The 16,167-nt window shown below is 43.9% G+C and overlaps 1 protein-coding gene across 2 annotated transcripts in view; it reads right to left on the bottom strand.

Moving 5' to 3' along the window:
• The window catches only part of IFT56 (intraflagellar transport 56), a 182,098-nt gene that overhangs the window by 10,776 nt on the left and 155,155 nt on the right, over positions 1–16,167 (bottom strand). For both annotated transcript variants that reach the window (XM_078777482.1, XM_078777484.1), the window contains one exon: positions 7,246–7,329. In XM_078777482.1, the coding sequence (XP_078633608.1) occupies positions 7,246–7,329 (84 nt within the window). The remainder of the gene's footprint in view (positions 1–7,245; positions 7,330–16,167) is intronic.

The following is a 16,167-nucleotide window of genomic DNA, read 5'->3' on the forward strand; positions in this document are numbered from 1 at the left end:
CTGGTGGCATCTGGTCAAATCTGTTTCTGGTGTTTGTTCCCCCTCCACTGCCTTCCCATACCTCAAATGGCTACACAGCTGACCCCGCACGTGAAAAAGCGGCATGTCTCAACTGTGTTTGCCTCAAAATATTGTGTCCCAAACGCATCTCTCTCTGTACCCACCGTACCCAGTCGTACCCAGCTGCTCCTGGACTCTGTGTCCTTCTCTCTTGACAAGGTGGAGAAGTTTCGGTCAAACCTCGACTCTGATTCTGCAACTGGACCAGACGGCAGCAGCTCATGTGTCCTAAAATCCTGCTCTGCCGCTCTTTCACACCCTCTCTCTGTTCTCTTCACCCTCTCTTTTGCTCAAGGTCATCTGCCATCAGTTTGGAAATCAGCCGACATTACCTCTTTACACAAAAAAAAGGTGCAAAAACAGATCCTTGCAACTACACACCAATCAGCCTGCTCCCAATTATCAGCAAAGTCATTGAATCCATCATTGCTTCGGATATCAAATCCTTCCTCTTCTCCAATGGCTTGATCTCTGATCATCAATTTGGATTCACACCAGGTCATTCTACTCTGGACATGCTGCTTCTGCTGCCTCAACAATGGATGGAGGTCCTCAATGCCAAACAGGAAATCAGAGCTGTCTCCCTTGCCATATCAGGTGCCTTCGATACGGTCTGGCACCCCGCTCTGCTCACCAAACTCTCCTCCTATGGTATCCATGGAAATCTTCATGAATGGCTTGCGGACTTCCTCTCTGGTCATAGTCAACGTGTGGCCCTGAATAGTTTTCTCTCATCTCCCCTTCCTGTTCAGGCTGGAGTTCCCCAAAGCAGTGTTCTGGGCCCTGTGCTTTTTCTGGTCTTCATCAATGATCTCTCCGACTCTCTGGAAAATCCTCTCTATCTCTTTGCTGATGAATCTGCTCCATTCCTCATCCCTCAGATCGGCAGTCTGCAGCCTCCTCACTCTCTGCAGACCTGGACAAAATCACAGACTGGTCAAACACTTGGAACATGTCTTTCAATCCTGACAAATCTCACACTATCACTTTGTCTCTCAGAAAAGACCCACTGGACAACCCTCCCATCTACTTTCTCAACAATACTCTCCAAAAGGTTCTGTCACTCAAGTTTTTGGGTCTCACTATCTGCCATGATCTTTCCTTGGAAAACCACATTTCAAAGCTGGCCTCCAAAGCCAGTAGCCGACGGTCCGCTGTTTGCATCATGGGTCAGCTGCACCATCCTCTCGTAGAAAGACCGCTGCTACTTCATCATGGGTCCGCTGTTTGCATCATGGGTCGCCTTGGGTCGGCTGCACCATCCTCTTGTACAAAGACCGCTGCTATTTCATCATGGGTCAGTTGCACCATCCTCTCGTACAAAGAACACTGCTACTTCATCATGGGTCGGCTGTTTGCATCATGGGTCGGCTGCACTATTCTCTCTTACAAAGATCGCTGCTATTTCATCATGGGTCGGCTGCCCCATCCTCTCGTAGAAAGACCGCTGCTATTTCATCATGGGTCGGCTCCACCATCCTCTCATACAAAGACTGCTGCTATTTCATCATGGGTTGGCCGCGCCATCCTCTCGTTCAAAGACTGCTGCTATTTCATCATGGGTCGGCCGCACCATCCTTTCGTTCAAAGACCACTGCTATTTCATCATGGGTCGGCTGCACCAGTGCACCATCCTCTCGAAGAAAGACCGCAGCTATTTCATCATGGGTCGGCTGCACCATCCTCTCATACAAAGACTGCTGCTATTTCATCATGGGTCGGCTGTTTGCATCATGGGTCGGCTGCACCATCCTCTCATACAAAGACCGCTGCTATTTCATCACGGGTCGGCTGTTTGCATCATGGGTCGGCTGCACCATCCTCTCGTACAAAGACCCCTGCTACTTCATCATGGGGCGGCTGCACCATCCTCTCGTACAAAGACCTCTGGTATTTCATCATGGGTCGGCTGTTTGCATCGTATACGCTTGAATTGCATCCTGACTTCCTGTGGCTGTCTGCCTTCTGCAGCTGCACGAAGGTCTTCCTCTTGTTGGACTGCACACACGTTCCTGTAGGCAGCAGCAGAAGGATTGGTCTCCGTTATTGCTTTGTGGATGGTTTCCATCGCATCAGGTGGACACACAATTGCCTCCTAACTTCCTGTGGCTGTCTGCCTTCTGCAGCTGCACGAAGGTCTTGCTCTTGTTGGACAGCACACATGTTCCTGTAGGCAGCAGCAGAAGGATTGGTCTCCGTTATTGCTTTGTGGATGGTTTCCATCGCATCAGGTGGACACACTCTTCTGAGGTGCATCGGTGCGTGAGGTAACAGCTTGGTCCCCCTCGATGATGTACAACTGGCCATACTGTCTGTTCTCCCCCACAGGAGGGCCAGTGTCCCGGTACTGCGTTATGTCCGACCATGTATGCGGAAATAATTGGTGGCACGGCCATGGGGTGTGGATATCTGAGCTCCAACAGAAGCAAATTAAAAAGCACTGTTGTAAGTGCATATGGTGGTTCTAAAGTTTTTGCCTCAATGGAATAGTCTGAAAAGTGCTTGAAGACCAGGACGATGCTGAGATGGTGCGGGCAAAGCAACTTTTCCTTCATGACAACAGTTCAACCTTTCACTAAGAAATCCCAGTGTACAACAGTATTGACAAGTTGAAGTCGTTTGGCCAAGATAGTGAGCAGGCCCATCATTGTCCCAATTGTGAACTGCGCGTCTCTCACATTGGCGTCCTCTATGTTCAGCTCGAACGTCCTGAAGCTGTTCTTGGCTCATGTCCCCTCGGCAGTGCTGTTCCCTCGCTCCGTTTTCTGCCGTCATGGCATCGAGCTGGGCTGCTGATGCCATTGTCCATCTTCAATTCTTTTTGCCTCTTGTTGTGTCACCCTGAGGTGCACAACATGGTACCTCTAAGCACGCACTCTAGTCGCTGCTCGGACAGCCTCACTTCCTCTTCTGTCCTGACACGCCACCCACGCTGATGTTCTGTCCTGGCAGGTCTGACCGCACTTTGCTCGGTGTTACCCTCCGCACTCATGTTGCGGGTAATTCTACTGAAAATAAAAAATGGCAGTAAATTGATGGTCCAAGGAGAATAAAAGCAGACGATCCCACGATATTACGTCATCAATCTCACGATCTGTCAACATTCCGTCATCTCACGATCTGTCAACATTCCGTCATCTCACGATCTGGCAACATTCCGTCATCTCACGATCTGGCAACATTCCGTCATCTCACGATCTGGCAACATTCCATCATCTCACGATCTGGCAACATTCCATCATCTCACGATCTGGCAACATTCCGTCCTCTCACCATCTGGCAACATTCCGTCATCTCATGATCTGGCAACATTCCGTCATCTCACGATCTGGCAACATTCCGTCATCTCACGATCTGGCAACAATCCGTCATCTCACGATCTGGCAACATTCCGTCATCTCACGATCTGGCAACATTCCGTCATCTCACGATCTGGCAACATTCCGTCATCTCACGATCTGGCAACATTCCGTCATCTTACGATCTGGCAACATTCCGTCATCTCACGATCTGGCAACATTCCGTCATCTCACCATCTGGCAACATTCCGTCATCTCAAGATCTGGCAACATTCGGTCATCTCACGATCTGGCAACATTCCGTCATCTCACGATCTGGCAACAATCCGTCATCTCACGATCTGGCAACATTCCGTCATCTCACGATCTGGCAACATTCCGTCATCTCACGATCTGGCAACATTCCGTCATGTCACGATCTGGCAACATTCCGTCATCTCACGATCTGGCAACATTCCGTCATCTCACGATCTGGCAACATTCCGTCATCTCACGATCTGGCAACATTCCGTCATCTCACGATCTGGCAACATTCCGTCATCTCACGATCTGGCAACATTCCGTCATCTCACGATCTGGCAACATTCCGTCATCTCACGATCTGCCAACATTCCGTCATCACGATCTGGCAACATTCCGTCATCTCACGATCTGGCAACAATCCGTCATCTCACGATCTGGCAACATTCCGTCATCTCACGATCTGTCAACATTCCGTCATCTCACGATCTGGCAACACTCCGTCATCTCACGATCTGGCAACATTCCGTCATCTCACGATCTGGTAACATTCCGTCATCTCACGATCTGGCAACATTCCGTCATCTCACGATCTGGCAACATTCCGTCATCTCACGATCTGGCAACATTCCGTCATCTCACGATCTGGCAACATTCCGTCATCACGATCTGGCAACATTCCGTCACCTCACGATCTGGCAACATTCCGTCACCTCACGATCTGGCAACATTCCGTCATCTCACGACCTGGCAACATTCCGTCATCTCATGGAATCTCATTCCATCAACGTCATGGAATCTCCCGCGATGAAGCTAACTCCGAGGGCCTTTCACTTATTCACTGAAGGCAGGTTGGTAGTCTTTCTCCAGGTTGGTGGTCTTCAATCCCACTCCTCCCTCCAGGTCTTTAAAACAGCTGTTCACCACCATCTCTTATCTTCCCCCCATCCACTCTGTCAAAGCGCCTTTGGGCTTCTGGAAAAGCGCTATACAAAATAAATGAATTATTATTATTATTATTATCCAAAACTTTGATCTTTTCTACCCCCGCTAATTTCACCCCAGATCCATTTTTCTGAAACACCAACTTCTTTCCTGGAAGTCCTTGCAGTGTCCTTGTGTTTTATACTTCTCCCATCCCCCACCCCCTTCCCATGCCTCCTCCCCCCAAGCCCTCTCCCTCTCACAGATCTCCTGATGTTCCTGCTCTCAAATGTTGTGTTTGTGCTTCCCCTTCTCTCCCCATCTTGTCTACCGCTACCCTTATCATATGTTTTGTGTGTCTGTTTGATGTTTTGTGTGACAAATATTAGCTCTTTCACGAGCCTCGATCCTGTATACAAAAAAATTAAAAAAAATAAACTCACGATCTGGCAACATTCCGTCATCTCACGATCTGGCAACATTCCGTCATCTCACGATCTGGCAACATTCCGTCATCTCACGATCTGGCAACATCTCGTCCTCTCACGATCTGGCAACATTCCCTCATCTCACGATCTGGCAAAATTCTGCCATCTCACGATCTGGCAACATTCCATCATCTCGTGATCTGTCAACATTCCGTCGTCTCACGATCGGTCATCATTCCGTCATCTCACGATCTGGCAACATTACCTCATCTCACGATCTGGCAAAATTCTGTGATCTCACATTCTGGCAACATTCCGTGATCTCGTGATCTGTCAACATTCCGTCATCTCACGATCTGTCAACATTCCGTCATCTCACGATCTGGCAACATTCCATCATCTCAGGATCTGGCAACATTCCGTCATCTCACGATCTGTCAACATTCCGTCATCTCACGATCTGGCAACATTCCGTCATCTCACGATCTGTCAACATTCCGTCATCTCACGATCTGGCAACAATCCGTCGTCTCACGATCTGGCAACATTCCGTCGTCTCACGATCTGGCAACATTCCGCCATCTCACGATCTGGCAACATTCCGTCATCTCACGATCTGGCAACAATCCGTCATCTCACGATCTGGCAACATTCCGTCATCTCACGATCTGGCAACATTCCGTCATCTCACGATCTGGTAACATTCCGTCATCTCACGATCTGGCAACATTCCGTCATCTCACGATCTGGCAACATTCCGTCATCTCACGATCTGGCAACAATCCGTCATCTCACGATCTGGCAACATTCCATCATCTCACGATCTGGCAACATTCCGTCATCACGATCTGGCAACATTCCGTCATCTCACGATCTGGCAACATTCCGTCATCTCACGCTCTGGCAACATTCCGTCATCTCACGATCTGGCAACATTCCGTCATCTCACGATCTGGCAACATTCCGTCATCTCACGATCTGGCAACATTCCGTCATCTCACGATCTGGCAACATTCCGTCATCTCACGATCTGGCAACATTCCGTCATCTCACGATCTGGCAACATTCCGTCATCTCACGATCTGTTAACATTCCGTCATCTCACGATCTGTTAACATTCCATTATCTCACGATATGTTAACATTCCGTCATCTCACGATCTGGCAACATTCCGTCATCTCACGATCTGTTAACATTCCGTCACCTCACGATATGTTAACATTCCGTCACCTCACGATCTGGCAACATTCCGTAATCTCACGATCTGGCAACATTCCGTCATCTCACGATCTGGTAACATTCCGTCATCTCACGATCTGGCAACATTCCGTCATCTCACGATCTGGCAACATTCCGTCATCTCACGATCTGTCAACATTCCGTCATCTCACGATCTGGCAACATTCCGTCATCTCACGATCTGGCAACATTCACTCATCTCACGATCTGGAAACATTCCGTCATCTCACGATCTGGCAACATTCCGTAATCTCACGATCTGGCAACATTCCATCTCTCACGATCTGGCAATATTCCGTCATCTCACGATCTGGCAACATTCCGTCATCTCACGATCTGGCAACAATCCGTCATCTCACGATCTGTCAATATTCCGTCATCTCACGATCTGTCAACATTCCGTCATCTCACGATCTGGCAACATTCCGTCATCTCACGATGTGGCAACATTCCGTCATCTCACGATCTGGCAACATTCCGTCATCTCACGATGTGGCAACATTCCGTCATCACACGATATGTCCCTGTGCGTTGTCATTTGGAAACACTGGGTAATGTGCCACGCAGAGTTATGATTGAAATCATATACTGCCCCCCGCCATCCCCCACTGAGAATTTGATTTTATGTAATACTTCACCCACTCCCTCTTTTTTTCCATTCTTCAAATTGTTATGTCATAACTACATATTCATCCAGGAGAATATTCGACTTTAATGCCCTTAGTGACTTCACGAAAGGCGTGATCGACACAGGAAGTGGATGCCCCACAGGTCATGGTTTATTACGGTCGGTCAGTATCCGGTTGTTTGAACTCTTAAGTGATGAAGAGTAACCTAATTGTGTAAATAAATGATTGTAAATTCATTATCATCTTCGTGAAGCATCTTGTATCCCACGATTCGATTCAAATGGCGGGACGTCCGATATTTATTAAGTTACAATTTTGGGCGGAGTTAGTCCAGCTGTCCAACCAATTGGAGGCAAGGATTGTTAGAGAAACGCCCACACACAGACAAGCGTAATATTATGATGCAAGTTGTTAAGATGTACTCACTTCTTCTGCCTCTTTATAGTTTCCTGTCGCCGTCTTGGCCTGACCATAGTTGAAGTTGAAAGTCTCATCACCAGAGAAATAGGTCTTAATAAAGAGGAAAATAGTGTTAGCACAAATCCAGCAGCCATTGGCTCCGAGCTCCCATAAATAACCCTAAGAATCATCCCTTCGATCTCCCTCTGAACCCACACTACATTGGCATGAACTATCAGTGATACTGAAGCACGGTGCTACGCGCGCTTGCTTGTACAACAAGAAGGAAGCGGACAACGCGGTGAGTTGGAGAGTCTTTATTAAACGAGCTTAACTGTAGCACTGGCGTGCTCCGGGCTGCGCGCCCAGTGTATATCCCGCGGCCACGCCTACCCCTCGGGTGTGGCCGCCGCCCACTTGATGCGTGGAATGATGCCCTCACGCCAGAGAGCTTTCGTGTCCGCCACACGCGCCCCCCCAGAATTCCCGCGCACCTGGAGGGCCAGTTTGCGGGGCAAACGGATGACCCGGCCGAAGCGCCGGGAGAGGCAGCGCTTCCCGAATGTGCATATGGGTGTTCCGTTCGCGGCAAGCAACGCGGGGCCCCAGCCCGCGGTGTGCTTGTCGGACGTAGAGGCAGGGATAACGCTCACCTGTGCCCCCGTATCGCATAGGAAACGGCGCCCGGACAAGGTGTCCGTTATAAAAAGAAGGCTGCCGGAATGGCCGACGCTCTGGGCCGCTACCAAGCGCCGGCTTTGTAGTTTCCCGATTTGCCGAAGGAGCACGGCGGGCAACAAGTCCTCGCCTTGTGGCCAAACCTGGCGTGGAAATGGCACCAGGTTTGCGGCGAAGGCGGAGGCCGCGGTTTTCACGGTGGTGGTGGGCGTGGCGTGGCGGCGGCCACGCCGCGTGCGTCAGCCTCGGGATCCCCGAGGTGTGGTGCATCAGCATCAGGGTCAGCCTCGGGATGCGCGGCGGCCGCGCCAAAACTCGCCTGCGTGTCCAAAGCCGCGAAGAACCTGTCGGCCTCGGCAGTGAGCGCTCGGGGTTCCGTCGTCACAGAACCGGCCAATGCGAGGCGGACTCGTGCCGGCAGCTGGCGTCGAAATAACGCCCGGAATAGAGCGTTCGGGGTTTCGTCGCCCATCGATGACAGCATATGGTCCATGCAGACCGACGGTCGCGTGTCACCGAGCTCGGGGAGGTCCAGGAGGCGGTCGGCCCGTGCGTCCACCGTGAGGCCGAACGTGGCGAGGAGGAGACGCTTGATCGCCTCGTACCTGCCGTCAGCCGGTGGGTTCCTCAGGACCGACAGGACGCGGGTGGCCGTGCCGGGCCCGAGGGAAGCGACCACGTGGCAGTACATGGTCTCGTCCACCGTGATGCCTCGAAGTCGGAACTGGGCTTCTGCCTGCAGGAACCAGACTTCGGCTTGCGTCTCCCAGAACTCGGGGAGTTTCATTTGGACCGCGTTGTTTGCCATGGCGATGGCGTATTCGGGTGGTCAGCGACGGCTGACCAGAACGTTGGAGGGTCACCAATGAAGCGCGGTGCTGCACGCGCTTGCTTGTACAACAAGAAGGAAGCGGACAACGCGGTGAGTTTAAGAGTCTTTTTTAAACGAACTCAACTGTAGCACTGGCGCGCTCCGGGCTGCGCGCCCGGTGTATATCCCGCGGCCACGCCTACCCCTCGGGCGTGGCCGCCGCCCATTTGGTGCGTGGAATGATGCCCTCACGCCAGTGAGCTTTCATGTCCGCCACAATACTATCGACCAGATAAAACACAATATCAGTTTGTGTGTGTTGTACAGATGTCTGTCCCCCTTAATAAGGATGATTTGAGTCGGGTTTTAAAGGCCAATCTTTTTATACGAATGTGTGTTCACTATGGTCTATTTTGAGGACAAAAAAACTTAATTACCCTTTTATGGAAGATGTTATTCATGTCAATTCAATTGGAACTGTAGACGGTGGCTTGCAAACCGGGCCTCAAGGGCGGTGTACAGATGCGTTTTATAAAATAACAATAAATACACGGTTCAGGGAGGTGCAATTCGCTGCACGTGATGTGTAACCCATGTAGAGTAAAACGAGTGTTCATTTACTGGTGTTGGGCTAGCGGCTAGGGTGCCGGCTTAGGATCCTAGGATCCTGGGTTCGAATCTCGGTCGATCGTCGAATTAATGCCAGGGGGGTTGACTCAGCCTGTCATCCTTCCGAGGTCGGCTAATTGAGTACCAGTTCACTGGTAATTCCCTGTTTGTCGTTGAAGGCGGCAAAAAGGGTTGGCGTCAGGAAGGGCATCCGGCCGTAAAACATTGCTTCAAAAAAGGGGACCAAAAAACAACAACTACCACGGTCCCCGAAAAGGCCAACCCCCACTTTGCGGGGAAAAATGGCCTCTAAACGGTGGTTTATTTACACCCGTTGGATATCTAATGAATAAAGAAGATAGAAGCACAAATTACACTAGGCCGAGGCTTCAGACCTTGGCACGCTCACGAGGCTGCACTGTCAAATAAACCGTTCCAACCCGTCATTTTAACGGCTTTTTACTGGTTAGTGAATAAAACTCATAATACATCAATATTAGTGTATAAACAAACAGGATTTAAGATGACAGTTTTGTCCTTTTTTACAATGACTAAACAATTCTGTAGCACGAGGATTGAGAACAAAGCAGAAGAACAAGGACAATTAACCATAAGTGCCAGAAATCACTTCTACTTCAATGGTGAAGAAGAATCCTCTCTCCCAAAGAACAATGGTAAAAAAAAAAAAATTCTCATATCCGAATCCATAATCAGATCTTCACCAAAATCGAATGGACTTGTCCTTGTCAGACACCCAACCGGTCCACCAAGTTTCGTCCAAATCCGTCCACAAGTTTTTGATATATCCTGATATGTATCATTTTTGGGCTAGAAGCCCGATCCGAATCCGGATCTTCACCAAAATCTGAGCATTTCGTCCTCGTCACATACGCTACATCTCTGCCAAATGTCGTCCGAATCAGTCTACAACTTTTTGAGATATTTTGTTCACAAACGGACAGACAGACAGACAGACAGACAAGGGTGAAAACATAACCTCCGTCCACCTTCTGTGGCGGAGGTAAAAAGACGTTCTCGATTGACGTCACGGAAAAACGTGGTGGACCAACTGTGATGGCGACTGAGGATGAATAGAGGATCGGAGTTGTAAATTTGAGCGTCTATTTCTCACTTTTCCAGGTCTTACCATGTTTCTGCTTTGAGACATGCATTCTCTCTGAGTTTAGCTTATGAAGTAATCATGTCTGTTGGACGAGGGAACCAAGCGGAACCTCAAGCCTCAAACCCGATTGGAACGCCCTCCTCTTCTTCAAACGCTTAATTCGAACCGTTCGTCGTCTGTCGTTGCTGCGTTCAGTGCTGGGCAGATGGACTTGCAGATCGGATTGATGGGTTCGAGACTAACATCGGTGATTCTATTAAGTTTCAGGAATGGTGAAGTAAATACACTCGATTTGTCATCTAGCACAGTGAACACTGTATTTACTTATCACTCTATTTACTTAATCTTTTACAGTGAACACTGTATTTACTTATCACTCTATTTACTTAATCTTTTACAGTGAACATTGTATTTACGTATCACTCTATTTATGTAATCTTTTATAGTGAACATTGTATTTACTTATCACTCTATTTACTTGATTTTGTATTTACTTATCACTCTGTTTATTTAATCTTTTACAGTGAACACTGTATTTACTTATCACTCTATTTACTTAATCTTTTACAGTGAACATTGTATTTATGTATCACTCTATTTATGTAATCTTTTATAGTGAACATTGTATTTACTTATCACTCTATTTACTTGATTTTGTATTTACTTATCACTCTGTTTATTTAATCTTTTACAGTGAACATTGTATTTACGTATCACTCCATTTACTTAATATTTTACAGTGAACATTGTATTTACTTATCACTCTATTTACTTGATCTATTACAGTGAACATTGTATTTACTTATCGCTATTTACTTAATTTTGCATTTACTTATCACTCTATTTACTTGATCTATTACAGTGAACATTGTATTTACTTATCACTATTTACTTAATACAATGAAAGTATATCGCACAAAAATGTGTCAATAAAAAAATGGGTACGTAAAAACAAAAAGGGATCTCTGTCTACTGTGACGCCATTTCATATTGAAAAAGCAAAAGTATACAAAGGCTTGCAAAAGCAGACTGAATAGCGTTCACCAAGTGGTGGTTAATCATATTCAAAAAGGGTGTTATAACACAACCAAACTTCCCCAGCCTTGTGACTAATTAATTAAGAGCCCTCACAAAGCAGCTTAAGCACTCCAGCAAGCACTCCAACGAAATGAGTGACAAGGAACGGCTGGCTTGGCAAGCGATAGCAAGCTGATTGCTTCTGGTTGAAATGGCCGAGGAATTTTAAAAACAGATTGCAGGTACAGTGGAGTGACAGCCTATCCCATGGAAGTATGAATTAAGTTAAAATTATTATTAAGTAAAAAAAAAAAAAAAACTAACCCCAGAATGAGAATCACAACCTCGCTTAAATAAATGCATATATACACTCAGTTATAAAATCGCTAGATATGGTAAATTTTGCCAGATTTCACTCCAGATGTGGACATTATTTAGTCTACAGCATCCAATCCTCATATCCGAATCCAGATTTTGATGATATGCTTCAATTTTGGAATGATAATCGATCGTGTTTCCAAGGCAAGGCATGTTGAGTAAGCCGAAACAAAATGGCGGCTTAAGAGCCCAGCGAGGTGCAGTGGGCTGACCAATATGGCGGGCCGCCATATTGGTAAGCCTTTTTGGGTTTTTTTTTCTGATGAGCACCTCGTTACTCATCTTCAAAAAGGGTGTTATAACAACCCCAAACACCCAGTTTTCATCCTTGCAATCTGTTTGAGTTTGAGAAGTATGGATGCAATGTTTGGGGCCGCTAGGCTTCATGGTTTTGGAGTTATGGAGGAGACAGACAGACGGACGGACGGATGGACGGACGGACACTGCCTTTTTTATGATAGATTGTATTTGATACTGTAGTTACTTAATCTATTACAGTGAACACTACTTACCGATATTGTATTTACTTAATACTGTACTTACTAATCTATCTCGGTGAACACTATGTACTTACACTATATTTACTTCTGTATTTACTTAATACTGCATTTACTTCTGCATTTACTTAACACTGTATTTACTTAATCCATTACAGTGAACATTATTCATTCAATACTGTATTTACTTAAACTTACTCAATTTACACAGTTGTTCTTTATCCTATGCAGCATCTCGATCCATTAACCTATTTTGGCTCGATGTTTGCTTCCAAGGTATCTCTATGTGTAATTATAACTCTTTCTTAGTATTTTGTTTTAGTATGTACCTTGTGTTTATAGTTTTGACCTATGACCTTTATTCCGAATGTAAATGAATTTTCCAATAATCATTTTCATAATGGTGCTTGTTTCAACTTGGAAGGCAATACTTTCAAGGATTTCGATTATACCATATGATGGCTGTTCCTGCATATTTTATATGGATTCCAGGAGCCTTTGTAGACATTTGTATGATACTACAGATTTTTTTTGTCCCCTTTAAATCATTCCTTCTCTCTTTACGGATTTACTCAAATTTGGTTCAGAGTATCATATATTACAATGCCTAACTATAACCTTGTCCACTCCTCACGTTCTGATAAAATTGGACGTGGAGTTTCTGTGTTTATTTGTAGTTCTTTGAAATTTCACACACGTGACGACCTCATGTCGTCTTCTGATACCTATGAAATAATGTTTATTGAAATTGAACGTGAATTTTCCTGTAATTTGATTGTAGGTAACATCTATAGGGCTCCTGGTTCTCATCCTGAAAACTTTCTGCAATGTCTTGATTTTTGTCTTGATGTTATTGCTGGAGAAAGGAAACTGTTATTTAATGGGAGATTTTAATTTTAATTTGCTTAACTGCTCTAATCATCAACGTAATGACGACTTTGTTCATACTTTTTATTCATATAGATTTCATCCTCTGATTGACCAGCCAACTCGTATTACCCCTTAAAGTACTACCCTTATTGATAACTCACTAATAATGATAATGATGATGATATTTATGCAGGTATCCGAAACACTGATATTTCTGATCATTTACCTTTTTCAGATTACTCCTTCATGTTTTCTAAATTCCACTTCTGTCCAAAAGAGTTATGTCACTGGAGTTATCAACTATAACACCTGGTGCTCTTTTACTGCAGACATCAAATCCATGGATTGGGGGGAAGTCTATCAATCCCATCAAGCTAACTCTGCTTATGATACTTTTCTTTCTCTTCTCACTAACTCTTACAATCGCCATTTCCCACTTATTACCAAAAGGAGTGGAAGAGGAAAGACGAATCATCCACGGCTCACCCGATCCATTATCAACTCCTGGAACTACAAAAATAGGCTCTATCGGCACTTCTTACATAATCCTTCTGAGAATAATGGGCGACATTATAAGAGTTACCGTAATCTATTAACTACTACTATCCGACATGCCAAAAAATTACATTACATCAATAAATTTAACATGAATAAAAATAACGTGAAAAATACTTGGCGTGAAATCAAAAAAATTCTCGATAAAGGTAATATGTGGATATTCCAGAAAATTGTTCCGATGGGCAGGAGGTTTGCTCCAATCCTAGAGATATTGCTAACTCCTTCAATTCTTATTTTACGAACATCTGCGTTTCATTCGTTAATAAAATCCCACCAACTAACACGCACTTTAGCAACTATCTGCACAGCCCCAAAACTTCATCTTTTTTCCTTGTGCCAACAAATTATTTTGAAATAATTGAGATTGGCAGAGATTGGCAGGAAGCTTAATAGAGCCACTAGTTGTGCCGATGATGAAATTCGTTCTTCTGTGGTAAATTCTGTCATATCTTATATTTTTCACCCCTGAGATTAAAATATTCAATTTATCTTTTCTTACTGGTTCTGTTCCTCTGAATCTGAAGATCGCTAAAGTTTCTCCTGTTTTCAAAAGTAACAATCGTCATGTCGTTCACAATTACAGACCCACATCTGTTCTTTCGTGTTTTTCTAAAATTTAGGAGAGACTTGTTTATAACCGTCTAACCAGATTTCTTTCTAAATTTAAGATTATTTTTGATCACCAGTTTGGCCTTCATAGTTGAGCACTCTCCAGATATGGGTTTTAGTCATATGACAGATTTAACCTCTAATTCCCCTCTAACAGATTATATACCGCTGATGTTTATTGATTTGTACAAAGTTTATTCATATGACTGATTTAATCTATAATTCCCCTCTAACAGATTATATACCGCTGATGTTTTTATTGATTTGTACAAAGTTTATTCATATGACAGATTTAATCTATAATTCCCCTCTAACAGATTATATACCGCTGATGTTTATTGATTTGTACAAAGTTTATTCATATGACAGATTTAATCTATAATTCCCTCTCTAACAGATTATATACCGCTGATGTTTTTATTGATTTGTACAAAGTTTATTCATATGACAGATTTAATCTATAATTCCCCTCGAACAGATTATATACCGCTGATGTTTATTGATTTGTACAAAGTTTATTCATATGACAGATTTAATCTATAATTCCCCTCTAACAGATTATATACCGCTGATGTTTATTGATTTGTACAAAGTTTATTCATATGACTGATTTAACCTCTAATTCCCCTCTAACAGATTATATACCGCTGATGTTTATTGATTTGTACAAAGTTTATTCATATGACTGATTTAATCTATAATTCCCCTCGAACAGATTATATACCGCTGATGTTTATTGATTTGTACAAAGTTTATTCATATGACAGATTTAATCTATAATTCCCCTCGAACAGATTATATACCGCTGATGTTTATTGATTTGTACAAAGTTTATTCATATGACTGATTTAATCTATAATTCCCCTCTAACAGATTATATACCGCTGATGTTTTTATTGATTTGTACAAAGTTTATTCATATGACTGATTTAATCTATAATTCCCCTCGAACAGATTATATACCGCTGATGTTTATTGATTTGTACAAAGTTTATTCATATGACTGATTTAATCTATAATTCCCCTCTAACAGATTATATACCGCTGATGTTTTTATTGATTTGTACAAAGTTTATTCATATGACTGATTTAATCTATAATTCCCCTCGAACAGATTATATACCGCTGATGTTTATTGATTTGTACAAAGTTTATTCATATGACAGATTTAATCTATAATTCCCCTCGAACAGATTATATACTGCTGATGTTTTTATTGATTTGTACAAAGTTTATTCATATGACTGATTTAATCTATAATTCCCCTCGAACAGATTATATACTGCTGATGTTTTTATTGATTTGTACAAAGTTTATTCATATGACAGATTTAATCTATAAATTCCCCTCGAACAGATTATATACCGCTGATGTTTATTGATTTGTACAAAGTTTATTCATATGACTGATTTAATCTATAATTCCCCTCGAACAGATTATATACCGCTGATGTTTTTATTGATTTGTACAAAGTTTATTCATATGACAGATTTAATCTATAATTCCCCTCTAACAGATTATATACCGCTGATGTTTATTGATTTGTACAAAGTTTATTCATATGACAGATTTAATCTATAATTCCCCTCTAACAGATAATATACCGCTGATGTTTATTGATTTGTACAAAGTTTATTCATATGACTGATTTAATCTATAATTCCCCTCTAACAGATTATATACCGCTGATGTTTATTGATTTGTACAAAGTTTATTCATATGACTGATTTAATCTATAATTCCCCTCTAACAGATAATATACCGCTGATGTTTTTATTGATTTGTACAAAGTTTATTCA

Source organism: Myxine glutinosa, chromosome 5, assembly GCF_964187855.1.
Source record: "Myxine glutinosa chromosome 5, kmMyxGlut1.1, whole genome shotgun sequence".
NCBI lineage: Eukaryota > Metazoa > Chordata > Myxini > Myxiniformes > Myxinidae > Myxine > Myxine glutinosa.